The sequence below is a fragment of the Hemicordylus capensis genome, chromosome 5, assembly GCF_027244095.1.
Source record: "Hemicordylus capensis ecotype Gifberg chromosome 5, rHemCap1.1.pri, whole genome shotgun sequence".
Lineage (NCBI taxonomy): Eukaryota > Metazoa > Chordata > Lepidosauria > Squamata > Cordylidae > Hemicordylus > Hemicordylus capensis.
Window position 1 is genome coordinate 135,182,588 of NC_069661.1, and position 12,918 is coordinate 135,195,505.

The 12,918-nt window shown below is 44.7% G+C and overlaps 1 protein-coding gene across 4 annotated transcripts in view; it reads left to right on the forward strand.

Moving 5' to 3' along the window:
* EFCAB6 (EF-hand calcium binding domain 6) overlaps positions 1-12,429 on the forward strand; it is a 280,127-nt gene extending 267,698 nt beyond the window's left edge. For all 4 annotated transcript variants that reach the window (XM_053257507.1, XM_053257509.1, XM_053257508.1 and 1 more), the window contains 3 exons: positions 7,638-7,822; positions 9,385-9,534; positions 12,192-12,429. In XM_053257507.1, coding sequence (XP_053113482.1) covers positions 7,638-7,822; positions 9,385-9,534; positions 12,192-12,314 — 458 coding nt within the window. In that variant the 3' untranslated portion in view covers positions 12,315-12,429. The remainder of the gene's footprint in view (positions 1-7,637; positions 7,823-9,384; positions 9,535-12,191) is intronic.
* The last annotated feature ends 489 nt before the right edge of the window (positions 12,430-12,918 follow it).

The following is a 12,918-nucleotide window of genomic DNA, read 5'->3' on the forward strand; positions in this document are numbered from 1 at the left end:
TGTTGTGGATTTTACTACTCTAAATAATTTAGTGTCATCTGCAAATTTGGCCACATTGCTGTTTACCCCAGCTTCTCAATCATTTATGAATAAGTTAAAAAGCACTGGTCCTAGTTCAGATCCCTGGGGGGACCCCTCTTCTTACTTTCCTCCATTTATTCCTGCCCTTCATATTTATTTATTTATTTATTGGATGGATGGATGGATGGATGGATGGATGCATGGATTTATATACTGCCCTTCCAAAAATGGCTCAGGGCAGTTTTCTGTCCTTGCCAGGGCTCACAGGGGTCATTTATGCATGCATGGTGGTGGCCAAAATGGCCACCACCATGCACTACAGAGGCCCAAACGGGCCAAAAATGATCAATTTCCCAGGCCGTGGCAGTGATTTCAGAGGCCGGGGGGAGGGGAATCCTCGCGGACCACCCCCCTCGCAGCATACAGGAAGCCCCCTGAAGGGGCTAAAGGTACTTTAAATTTATTTTTTAATTAAAAAAAAAAAGCCCGAACGTGTCTGGAGGTTCGGTTCTGGTTCAGATGGATCCGGGTTGGCGGGGGGTGGGTTTGGTTCCGTCCCAAATCCTTGAACCTCCAGACCGAACCACCAGACTGGTCCACACATTCCTAATTTTGATCTGGAGGGTGATAGCATGTTCTTAGTAACACATTTCCTTTCAGTCCTCATATTGTCACCCACAATGTTTCTGTGGAGGATTCTGGTCCTCCTGGGTTATCTAGCTTTTTTGATTCTGTCCTTTCTTTAACATACGGTGCTACTCCACTCTTAATCTGCCCCTGCCTGTCCTTTCTGTAGAGGATTATCCAGGATTAACAGTGTCCCACTGGTTTTCACAGTTCCACCAGGTTTCTGTCATGCCCACTATATTTATGTTTTTATTAGCAACCAAGCACTGCAGCTCACCTATCTTGACCAAGAGGCTTCTGGCATTTTTCTCATTTTTGAGAAATTTCTTCTTCTGAAGTCCAATGCATCTGTGTTTGATTTCCTTGACAATGCTCCACTCACATACAAGTGGACACACATACCCTGAGTGTCTTACCTGGTGTTGGTGTGTGCTATTTCCCTTACTGTCGTTTGACCTTTATGACCAGCAGTCATGTGCTTCCATCTGCTATACTACTGCTTCTACTCAGTTCCCTTCTGGTTTATCTGAAATATTTGCACCTTAGGGGTTTTGCTTGCTGAATCAGATACCACCCAGTTCCCTGTCAGCAATCCCCTAGACATCATTTAAAAAGCTGCTCTGTGACATTTTTTATCTTAAGCACCAGCAGTCTGTTTCCATCTTGGTTCAAGTGGAGCCCATCCCTTTTGTACAGGCTTTGCTTGCCCCAAAATGTATACCAGACTAACAAATCTAAATCCCTCCTACCAGCATCGCCGTCTCATCCATGTATTGAGGCCCCTCAGTTCCACCTGTCTTGCCAGCCCTGTGCCTGGAACAGGTAGCACTTCAGAGAACACTACCCTGGGGGTCCTGGACTTCATGCTACCTAGCAGCCTAAATTTGTCTTCCAGGGCCTCCCAACTACATTTCCCAACATGGTTGGTGCCGACATGCACCACAACAGCTGACTCCTCCCCAGCGCTGCCTTACAGCCTATCTTGATGCCGCATGATGTCCGCAACCTCTGCACCAGCCAGGCAAGTTACCATGCAGTCTACATGTGGGTCACAATCCCATCTTTCTGTGCCGCTAATGATTGAATCGCCCACTACTAGGAGGCCCCCAACCCCTGGAGGCATATCCCTTGTGCGCATCACCCAAGGAAGTGTTCCTTTCTAAGGGACCATACCTCTTCCTCAGACTGATGTCCTCCTTCCCTGAGAAGGAGGTAGCTTCATTCTCCATGACAGCAGAGTTGCTGTCATTCTTAAAGTGGGATGAATCTATCACCACAATGAAGGTCTCATCCACATATGTTTCTGAGCATATCTGAGCTTCTCCAGGTCAGCCACCTTGGCTTTGAGGGAACAAAATTATTCCCTGGGAGTCAGGAGCTTTTTGCACCAAGTGTACACCCATGACTTCGGCCCCTCAAGCAGATAGTCATATATGCAACACTCTGTGCAATACACACTAGGAAGCACCCCCTCCCATGCTGGAATTCTACCTTCATAGTTGTATTGGCTATTTAGAATATATAGAGCTTGTTTACTTGAAAACTAGATCTTAGCTGCAGTGCCAGCTAATTAAAGGTTTTAAGCTCTGTCTTCCAAGAAAATTACAAAAGTGGGGTAATACTCATCTTCTCCTTGTGCTTGGTGTCTCCTTTCTGATAAAGGGGAACCACTTCTGCACCTCCCCACACACCTTCCTGCTAAACTCCATGCAAAACTCTTTTGAGATCTCATTCAGTTGCCAATTATGATGTGTAATCAAGTGAAATACAGTACATGCTAAGGAAACCAGCCCTAAGGCCTCAGTGATGTCAATCCGGGCCAGCTCCTGGTTTCAGGCAGCCTTTACCAGGTGACCTATGCTGACCTCGTCCCATCTGCATGATCTGTCCTTCTCTTATTAGGGTTGTGTGTATTTTCTGTGTTTTGATTTGGACTGAATCCGAAACACCCCCAATTCAGATTTTGTCCCAAAATAAGCCTTCCAAAACAACCCAATTTCAATTTGGATCCGAATTAATCCAAATCTGAACCTGAATTAATTTGGATTTTTAAATGGCTCATGTAGCCAAAAGAGTGGGTGGGGGTTGTAGTGCCCAATGAGTGGAAGCTACCACAAAAATCTCAAAGGAATTGGGCAAAGGGCTGATTTTTGGTGAATTTTTGAAGTTTGTGCATCTTTCAGATTATTCTCATAGGGAATAATGGAGGTTTCAGCAAAAGTATAGCTTCATGCGGTGTGTGTGTGGGGGGGGGGGGTAGCCCAGAGCAGAGTGTGGTTGGTTGTAGGGCCCAGTGGGGGCAAGGAAGCTACCACAATTATTTCAAAGGAATTGGGCAAAGGGCTGATTTTTAAAGAATTAATGAAGTTTAAGATTTTTCCCCTATAGGGAATAATGGAGGTTTCAGCAGCCCAATAACTGGGGGGGCACTGGGGTGTCCCAGAGCGAGTGGTGGTGTAGTGTACATAGGGTGCCAACCACCCCCATGGGTTGCCAACCCATGAAGTACAGGGTTTTGGTGTTCTAGAGGTGTTCTGAGTGCAGATTCTCTGGTAGCATATGAGTGTGGATTCATGGTTTGTCATTGAAAATCTCATATGCTACCAGAGAATCTGCACTCAACACCTCAGAAACAAAAAAACCTAGTACCCCAATGGGTTAGCAATCCATGGGGGTGGTTGGCACACTCTGTGCACTACACCACCACTCGCTCTGGGCCACCCCAGCACACATACACATCCCAAGTGTAGTTATGGGGCTGCTGAAACCACCATTATTCCCTATGGGGGGAAGCTTAAAGACACTCAAAGTTCAACAAATCACAAAAAAAATCAGCCCTTTGCCCAATGCCTTTGAAATCTGGGTGGTGGCAGGCACCCATGGGGATACTACCACCTGACCCACTCTTCCACCCCCAAAGCCCCCTTTCTGCCGTGAATCTGCCCCAAAGATCATAACAGCACACAACAACAGCAGAGCTTTGCTGGAAACCAGGTTTCCAAAGCAAGATCACACATATGTAGCATCCTAGGGCCAACAACAGCATCCTACCCTCTGTCCCACAAGCATTTTTTGCCCACAAGCAACAGAGACACAGCTACATCTGTGGCACCCAGCCATAAAAAGGACCAACAACAGCATCCTACCCTCTGTCCCACAAGCATTTTTTGCCCACAAGCAACAGAAGCACAGCTACATCTGTGGCACCCAGCCATAAAAGAGGATTAAGTAAGGAAGGGTGCAAACCACAGCAACATTCTGCCAGTGGAACAGTCAGGTTTGGCCCCTCCTCCCACTTACCCAAGTAGAAGAGTGATGATCCTGACAACAATTGCACACAACATTTGGTGCATTCTTTGACTTTTCTGCAACAGATTAGAGCCTGTGGCATCACACAACCTATTTGATCTAGAAATCACAATATGACCCAATCTTCATTGCAAAGAAGAAGTCCAGAGAGAGAGAGCGCCAGCCACCAGGATGCTCATCCTTAAAGTCCCAAAATACAGCACAACAGCAAACCATCCTAGGCAGACATTTGAACTGGAATATGAATATATATATATATATATATATATATATATATATATAACATAACATAATTTGTGTATACACATTGTAACTAAATAGGGAACAATATGTCAACAGAGATACACAACAGCAGACACAATATAACTATGGATTGAACAGAATAGATACAATTAACTAGGGAGGAAAAGACAGAAATGGTTTGTTTTTTTAAAATCACTAGGCTACACTACCCTTAACCACCTACAGGTACTAGTATGGGGAAGGGGATCCCTCCCACACAGAGCCCCTGTTTAAACTTCTAAACTAAACAACACACAACCTTTTAAATTCAATTGCAACCCCAAACCTTCCTCTAAACCACCCCACTCACTCAATCTAGGGCACTGGTGGCTGGCACAGACAGATACAGGAGTCACAGTCAGGCAGCGATTCTCTCAAGGGGGGTGAAAAAAATTCTTCTGGAACAAAAAAGCAATGCAGCTGATAAATCCATTCCCAGGCTGGTATGCAATAGCCATAGCAGGCTAAGTTGCAGCCTGAGCTCAGGCTGGCAACAAGGCAGGCTAGGGATCATCATGTCAGCAATTCTCTCAAGGGGGTTAAAAAAATTCTTTCTGGAACATAAAAGCAATGCAGCAAATAAATCCATTTTCCCAGACTGGCATAGCCAGCCCTGGCAGGCTGGGCTTAGGCTTGCAGGCTGGCAACAAGGCATCATGGAAGCTTTAGTTGAGACATGCAATGCAAACTAGTTCTTTCTCTTTCAAATGAGGCAGAAAGGCAGGGAATAGCGACTGAGTAACTAACTAACTTGTTGAATGAATTGAACCAAACTTCCTCCTTCAATCCCCCCCTTGCAACTTCTTCGACATCATCAAAGCAAGCAGCACAGAGTGGAAGCTTAAGTTGGCAATGGCTACTCTTCAGGTTAATCAGAATTTCTTAGTACAAAATTGTATTACAATACAACATATTCTTAACTAAATCATTCATGCCAAAGGAAATGGCTGGCCTCAGGGAAGCTGTGTGCACTTTTTGCATATCTTATCTTCTGCTAAGTCTTTTGACAAGCACTCAGTTGCTGGAGTGGAGAGACCAAAAGGACAATTTTCATGCAATGCTGAAACAGAGGTCCAAAGTTTTCTGAAGAACAAAATGTTCGAGTCCAAAATAGGGTCATTTCGATTCGATTACAAAAAATGTTTTGTGGCTGAATTGATGTACAAGCCTATCTCTTACTGTGGTGGTAGGTGTTGGTTTCTTTCATTCCCATTGATCTGGTGGCAGCAACAACCAGCTAAATGGGAATGAGTGTGGTATGCAGCAGCCTTCTAGCTGGAGGCTGCTGCATACGCTCCCCTCCCACAATGGCCATCTATATATTTAATTCTCTTAGCCGGCATGCATGTCCTGGATTTTGCAGCGGAACTCTCGCAAGAGTTCCTAGCATTGAGTGAGAGTTCGGGGCAAAGAAAAAATGGTGGCCACCAGGAGGCAGCGGTGGGCAGCCTGGCCTGGCCATGCCATGCCATCCTGGGTAAGGGGGGGGAGGCAGCAGCAGTGGCAAAGCCTGGCCTGCCTGCGGGAGGCAGCGGTGGGATGGCCGTCCCAGGTAAGAAGAAGGTGGTGGCAGCGCAAAGCCTGGCCTGCTGGTGGGAGGCGGTGGCAGGACGGCTGTCCTGGCAGTCCCAGGTAAAGGGGAGGCAGGGGCAGTGGCGGCAAAGCCCGGCCTGCCCGAGGGAGGGGGGAGGCCATGGCGGAACGCCCGGGACTGCTATCCCAGTTAAAGGGGAGGTGGAAGTGGCAAAGCCCAGCCTGCTGGTGAGAGGTCGTGGCGGGATTGGCCATCCGGCAGTCCCAGGTAAAGGGGAGGTGGTGGCAGTGGCGGCAAAGCCCGGCCTGGCCACCAGGGGTGGGAGGTGGCATGCCAGGAAAGAAAGTGGCGGGGAAGCAGCAGAGAGACTGCAAAGGGGGTGAGTGGGAAAGAGAGAGTGCAGAGTGGGGCAGGAGGGAGGGGGAGGGGGCAAGAGAGTGGGGCAGGAGGGAGTGGGGAACAGCCAGCCCCAAATTGCACGCAGATGCTCTGTGTGGGTAGGCTAGTATAGAATGAGGTGAGGCCGGGGCGGGGGAGAAAATGGCAGGTTGCACTCATTAGCTAGAACACTGGTGCTGCTTTTGACCCATCTAGTGACTGTTGGCTGGGCCAAATCCTGCCCAGGGCAGACAGACAGACAAACATAAAGTATTGACTTCCCCCTCACCCCTCAGTTGCCAGGTCCTCAGCAGCTGCCCAAAGGTACCTTGTGCTGACACCAGCTCAGACAAGAATCCAGTGATATTCAGCAGAACGATTGATCTGCCATGTTGCCCAAAATTAATTAGGGTTGTTCACATGACCTCCACAGGGGAGAAGTGCCCAGGCTGGGTAGGAGAACCAGATGCACTCTCAATTCTTGGTCATGTGCTTGCAAATATTAAGGTAGGAGATAGGCAGAATGATCTTGTGTGAGGCAACAGCTGGGTGGGACAAGCACACCCTACTCAGAGGCCATCTCCAGCATTTTACTGAGGTAAGAGGAAAAGCCCTCTTACCCAGATGCTACCTTGCACACAATCCATCTCCCTGTCTCCTGTCATGAGGGTCAGAGGAGGAAGAGACAATACAACATGTTTTGTTCTATTGTCCCTTGTGTATATATATATATGTATATCTGAAGTGCACAACCCGGCATCTCATGCCTCAGTCACTCTAAACCGAATCTTGCTTGCTATGAAAATTTTTTTTGCTACCCTCCTATAAGCGTACTCTGACTTAGCAGTAAGCAGGAAAAGGATCTTGTCCCCATCAGAAGGGCAATTTGAGTTATGAGTTAGTAGTGGGGTGAGAAGCTTTCCCCTTAATTTAGTATAAAATCTGCACTTCAGCATCAGATGTTCTGTGGTCTCCACTTCACTGTTCTGGCAGGGGCATAATCTTTGAGCATAGGGCACCTTCCCGAAGCGTCCTTCCAGTACCGCCGTATGAAGTATTGCCCCTTGTATAAGGACTCCCGTACCAGGTATATTACTCTTCTTCTGTCGAGATATCTGGATAGACTGGAGGGGTTTTACACAGATGTATTGCTTTCAGATACAAACTACTCAACAACCTGTATGGTACCTAAATTTTGTGTAGCAGCAGTGAAAATACTCCAACAAATGACTTCGTCATAATCCAATTGATTGTAATATTTTTATTTTGTTATTGTTCTTAATTTATGGATCTGATCTTGGATTGAAATAAAGTTTGATTGATTGACCTTAATGCTTGCAAGCACACGACTGAAAATCTGGATTGCACCCAGTTCTCCTGGGCATTTCTCCTACCTGATGGCTGTACAAACAATTCAATTTTGATTTTTACCTTTAAATCATGCTCATTTAACATTTTTTACTCAGAATGTCTGTGTTTATTTCAGCGATACTAGAGAAATTTCACTTGAATTTAACCAAAGAAGAAATTCAGCAACTCATAACAAAATATGATTATAAGAGTGTCGGCAGATTTGCATACTGTGACTTTCTTCAAAGCTGTGTGCTGTTGTTTAAACACCAAGAACTATCTCCTCTACAAAGGGTTGTGATTCAAGATCCACGAGGACAGGTAAATGCCCTTTGGGCTGATCGATGTCATCATCCTAATAATTCTGTGTATCCCAGGGGTGTTTGCACACATACATTGTTTTCCCAATGACTGGGCTTTTGTTTCTCATTGTTGCACACAATTCTCAGACCCTGTCTTAAGGTTGCATCTCATGACAAAATTATTCTCTGCCTCAAAGCACAATATTCTGAACATCAGAAGGTGTGGTCCCCGTTCCCAGATTGTTTTTTTAATGTTTTTATGGAAGTTTCTCTAATTTAATTGCATTAAAAATACACACTGCAACAAAAACAGAAGTTATGACAATATAAGATATTAAGAATATGAGCAGAAGTATGCTGTCATATTTTCTTCAAATCGCTCACAATTATTCAATTATTTTTGTACTACTGCTATATGTCCTTCTTAAACCTATTTCATCCATGTCAACTATTTTTTACCACTTCACATAGTTCAGTCAACCATTCTTTCAGTTTCCAGTGTCTAGCAAGTATTATTGGTAGTTACTAATACATTCGACAGAAAAGGTCTATTGCATTTGTATCTCAAAGAAATCCAAGCAAAATTACTATTGGATCTGTTAATGATTAACCTGTGATATCATTAATTACTTTTATAATAACTTCCTACTATCTTAGGGCATTCCCTTAGGGCATACCTTAGGGCATTCCCACCACATACATATAGTATCACATGGCATTTCCACCAACTGTAGCATATAAATCCTAGTCATCTTTTTAGGAGTCAGAAGCCAAATGTAAATCAGCATGGGGTGTTTTTACACTAGAGCCCTTTACTGCTGCTGAAACAGCATGTAAACATGCTTTCCCACATTACTGAAAACTGAATTAAAGCAGAGGCTTCACACACCATTAATCTATATATTTAATTCTTTTGGGACATGCGTGCCCAGGATTTGGTGGCGGAACTCTCGCAACACGCTGCGAGAGTTCTGAAGTGAGGACGACTGAGGAGTAGAGAGGGAAAAGAAAATGCCGGTGGTGGCCAGCTGGTGGGCGGGGGGAGAGAAAGGCGGCGGGAGGTGGGCGGGGGCAAAGAAGGGCGGCGGGAGGTGGGCGGGGAAAAAGAACGGCGGCGGGAGGTGGGCGGGGGGAAAGAAGGGCGGCGGGAGGTGGGCGGAGGGAGAGAAGGGTGGTGGCGGGCGGGGGGAGGAACGGGAGGGGAGAAGGGCTGGAGGGAAGAAGAAGAGAGGAGAGACCGGGGCAGGATGAAGAGTGAGGGGGAAACAGCCGGTCCCAAAGTGCCACACAGATGCTCTGTGTGGGGTCAGCTAGTTTAGAACTATTTTAACCAGCAATGCCCTTTGCCATTGCTTCGTGATGTGATAAGGTCCATCTGTTTAGTACTCCTGTGGCTGCTTTTTACTGTTCAGTTGACAACCCTAACTGTACATTTTAAAAAATGAACAACTGCTCTTTGTTTGTCCTCCTGAGTATATGATTTGGGGGGGGGGGCTAGTTTCACAGTGGAGTAACTGCAAGTGGTATCTCAAGGACTTTTATTGTTAATCAAGAGCAATGTCTTTTCCCTGTCTTTGTTAGAAACCCACTGGACCACAAACACCAACCTTTTTTAATGCAATGATGAGGATTCAGCCCCAGATCCTGCACTGCTGGAGGCCAATGAGGCGAACATTTAAATTTTATGATGACAGTAGGAGTGGACTCCTAAGTATTCAGGATTTCAGACAGGTAATAGTGTTTTAAACAATGTGTAATTTTAATTGCATTCATAACTTAGCCTTAATCAGCTTGGGTCCAAGATGCTTAAGGGAACTACTGCACCCACATGAACCTCTCCAACTACTTTAGCTGACAGAGCCTTGCTTCAAGTGCTTTGGGCTCCTGCGGCCCAGAAAATGGCTAGGAAAAGCAGGGCCATGTCAGGGCCAACAAAGTTCCCTTCTGCACTTTTAGGAAATATGGAAGGAATTGAATATGTTTATTCCTTAAAGAGGGTAAGTAGTGGCTAATTTCTAATCAGGTGCTCTTTCTTATTGCTGATTTGATTGGTGTGTCGAAGGCCATTTTATGGGAGACCCAAGTACTTGACCAGTGCACAGGTCACTGTGGGGGCTGTGTGTAGAATCCAGAGGAAAGAGTTGTGGTATGCAAGGACAAGACAGTGGAGTTGAATCAGGAATATTAATGGTTTAATGAGAAAAATATTATGTACATAGAGGCTAGTGCAGTCTGCCTTCAGTGTTCTTGCTGTTTGTTAGCTTCACCTTTATTCCACGACTGGAATACAAGTAACTAAGGCCCCATTCAAAAGCTGGCCTGGATCAAGGAATGGATTAACCAAAAACACCACACTGTGCTCAGGGAGGATGGGAAAGCTAGTCTCTCCCAGTGCTTCCCCCAAGAACTCTATATGGCGAAACAATTCCGTGGGGCTACCCCTCCCATCATTCCCCCCACACACATCCTGCTGCACCCTGCATGCCCGGACAGTAAAGGAGCCTCTCTATATACTAGGAGCATGCATGGAGTTGACCGCGCTATGCAGCACCAGCATGATAGTGCACATTTTTCAGATTCAGAAAGGTGAAACCACAGCATACTTTTTTGTAATTAAATAAATTACAAATGTATGCATGTTATGTTTATTTATATCTAGTCAGATTGGATCAGATCTGACAATCTGCAATGTGCACAGTAGGGATGTGTGAACTAGATGGAAGTCAAGCTGGTTCACCATCGAATTGGGCTGGCTCAAGGATTGATTCTCGAGCTGGACCGGGCCCGGCTTGGCTCAACCTTGAGTCAAACACACACATCCTGGGCCCGCTCAGAGCCATTTCCGCTCTCTCAATCCAGATGCGAATCAAACTGGGCAAACCAGTTTTGTGCACACCCCTAGTGCCCAGGCCTATAATTCTTTGTGCCTTTATGTTTAAAACCACCATTTGAGCCATTCTCCAGGAGTATTGTCAACTTCTGCTTTTACAAATTCTTGTCTCCTGGGTGGGATTATCTGCAGTGTGTGTTACACATCTTTATTCAAGTGCATACTCAGACCTTTGAAACATATTTGAGTCAGGTTACCCAGATGTGTAAAGATGCACTTGTGAATGCTACCAATTCACTCCAGGTGGCACCAGTGTCCTTCAGCAATCATAAGATACAAGTCTGACTGCAGTATGGAAGAGGGTCTACACTTAAATATGGGTTCAGATGATATTTTAAAATGTGCGATTAGTATACCTGTGGTTTTTAAATCCCCATTAGGAAATCAAATTCAGACGAACAGACCATGTGGATGGAGTGAATGATCCTATCTTGTGCTATGTTGTGTTTACAATTCAAACTCAGTGGTTAAGTGGAGGAAAACACCACTTAACAATCCTGACAATAATCTACTCATGATAGTGATTAATGCACATTTTAAGTAATACATTATGAGGGCATGCACATGAGCAACCCTACCTGGGCTTGTACAGCCCTACCCGGGTAGGGCTGCTCCCGTGGAGTGCCGGGGCCAGTCCTCCTGATCCCAGCACTGCCCTGCCGGGGCGCCCAGGATTTTTATCTGGACTTTTTACTGAGGTAGAAGGGCACAAGTGTGCCCGCCCCGCCGCCCCGCCCCAACCCTCCTCAGCCCCACACCATTTACTGTGAATGACCTTTATATCTAGTATTTAAATCCTGGGTAGAGAATGTATGTTTTCCCATTCAGATGATCATTTGTACATGTGTAGAGTAATCTAATTGCACATTCAAAATATCATCTGAACTGGCTGTGTTTCAGTTTTGTATTAGTTTCACTGTCACTGCATCCATTAAATCCATTGTATTAAATGTATTAATAATCCATTGTATTAATAATCCATTGTATTAGTTTCACTGTCACTGCATCCACTGTCACTGTATCCATTACTATGATTCTCTATTATGTATCCCTAGCTCTTCTCATAATGTTACTTCCCAACATAACTAAACCAATTTTAGTCTGTCGTGCATACATTTTATAACCCCACAGCAACCTCTTATCCACGGTAGTGAATATGATTGTTTTAAAAAATTACAATTCATAAAAAGGAATGATTACAAAATAAACACACTCTAAATTGGTATGCTGACCCAACTTGTATTGTCTTTGGCCTAATAATCAACAGTTTGCCCATTCCCGTGGTGGAAGAGACATGGAAACAGCAACCGAAAAAACATGTTGCTATGGGAACATTGGGGGAAAATAACTTAAAATGTTTTGAAATTTGAGGGTCTGAAGGAGGCAGTCTTGCTTCAATGAATTGTATGAATGTTTCAATTCCATCTTGGTTGCCTGCTGCTAGTTTTCCCAGATGATTCCTAATTAAAGATAAGCGATGTCAGTTTCTGTTTTGCAGGTGCTCCGGAAGTATGGTATCAACCTGTCTGAAGAGGAGTTTTTTCACATCTTGGAATATTATGATAAAACATTAACTTCCAAAATATCCTACAATGAATTCCTCAGAGCATTTCTACAATAAAAGAAAAAGGGGAAAAAAGGGGAAGGCTACCTTCAATTGAGAAGAATAAGTAGAAAACAGATGATTACTAAAATATATGTCCGCATTTCAATGCAATAAAACCATATAAATTCAACCTGCTGCTTAACAGTTCATCAGGAATCTTTTACACCTTTGGTTTACAGGGATAGTTATGCATGAAGCATAACTACAACTGTACCCAATTTAAGCTCTAACTGAGCTCCAAAAAGCAAAGAAATTCAATGGCCCATGATGTTCACATGATGGTGGCAGGAGACCTGATGTCCAGTCTGAGTTATTGTACTCACCTACAAAATCATAACACTCAAAACACAATTTGACTAGGTCTTCAATGCTCCATTTCACTGCCTGTGTACACTGGTGGCAACAGCAAAAGCTGGAGATTACTGTAAGAGCAGTGTTTGAGAAGAACTTGGTAATGTGTAACTCTGAGAATATGGTTGCCTCAACAGGTAACAAGTACAAACAGCACAATTAGTAAAAGAGAACCTTTAACTCAGAATCTTCTGATCATAAATGGTACAAGTAATGTAGGATGGAGACTTGCACATCTATAGCACTATTTAATAATTGTTCACAAGTG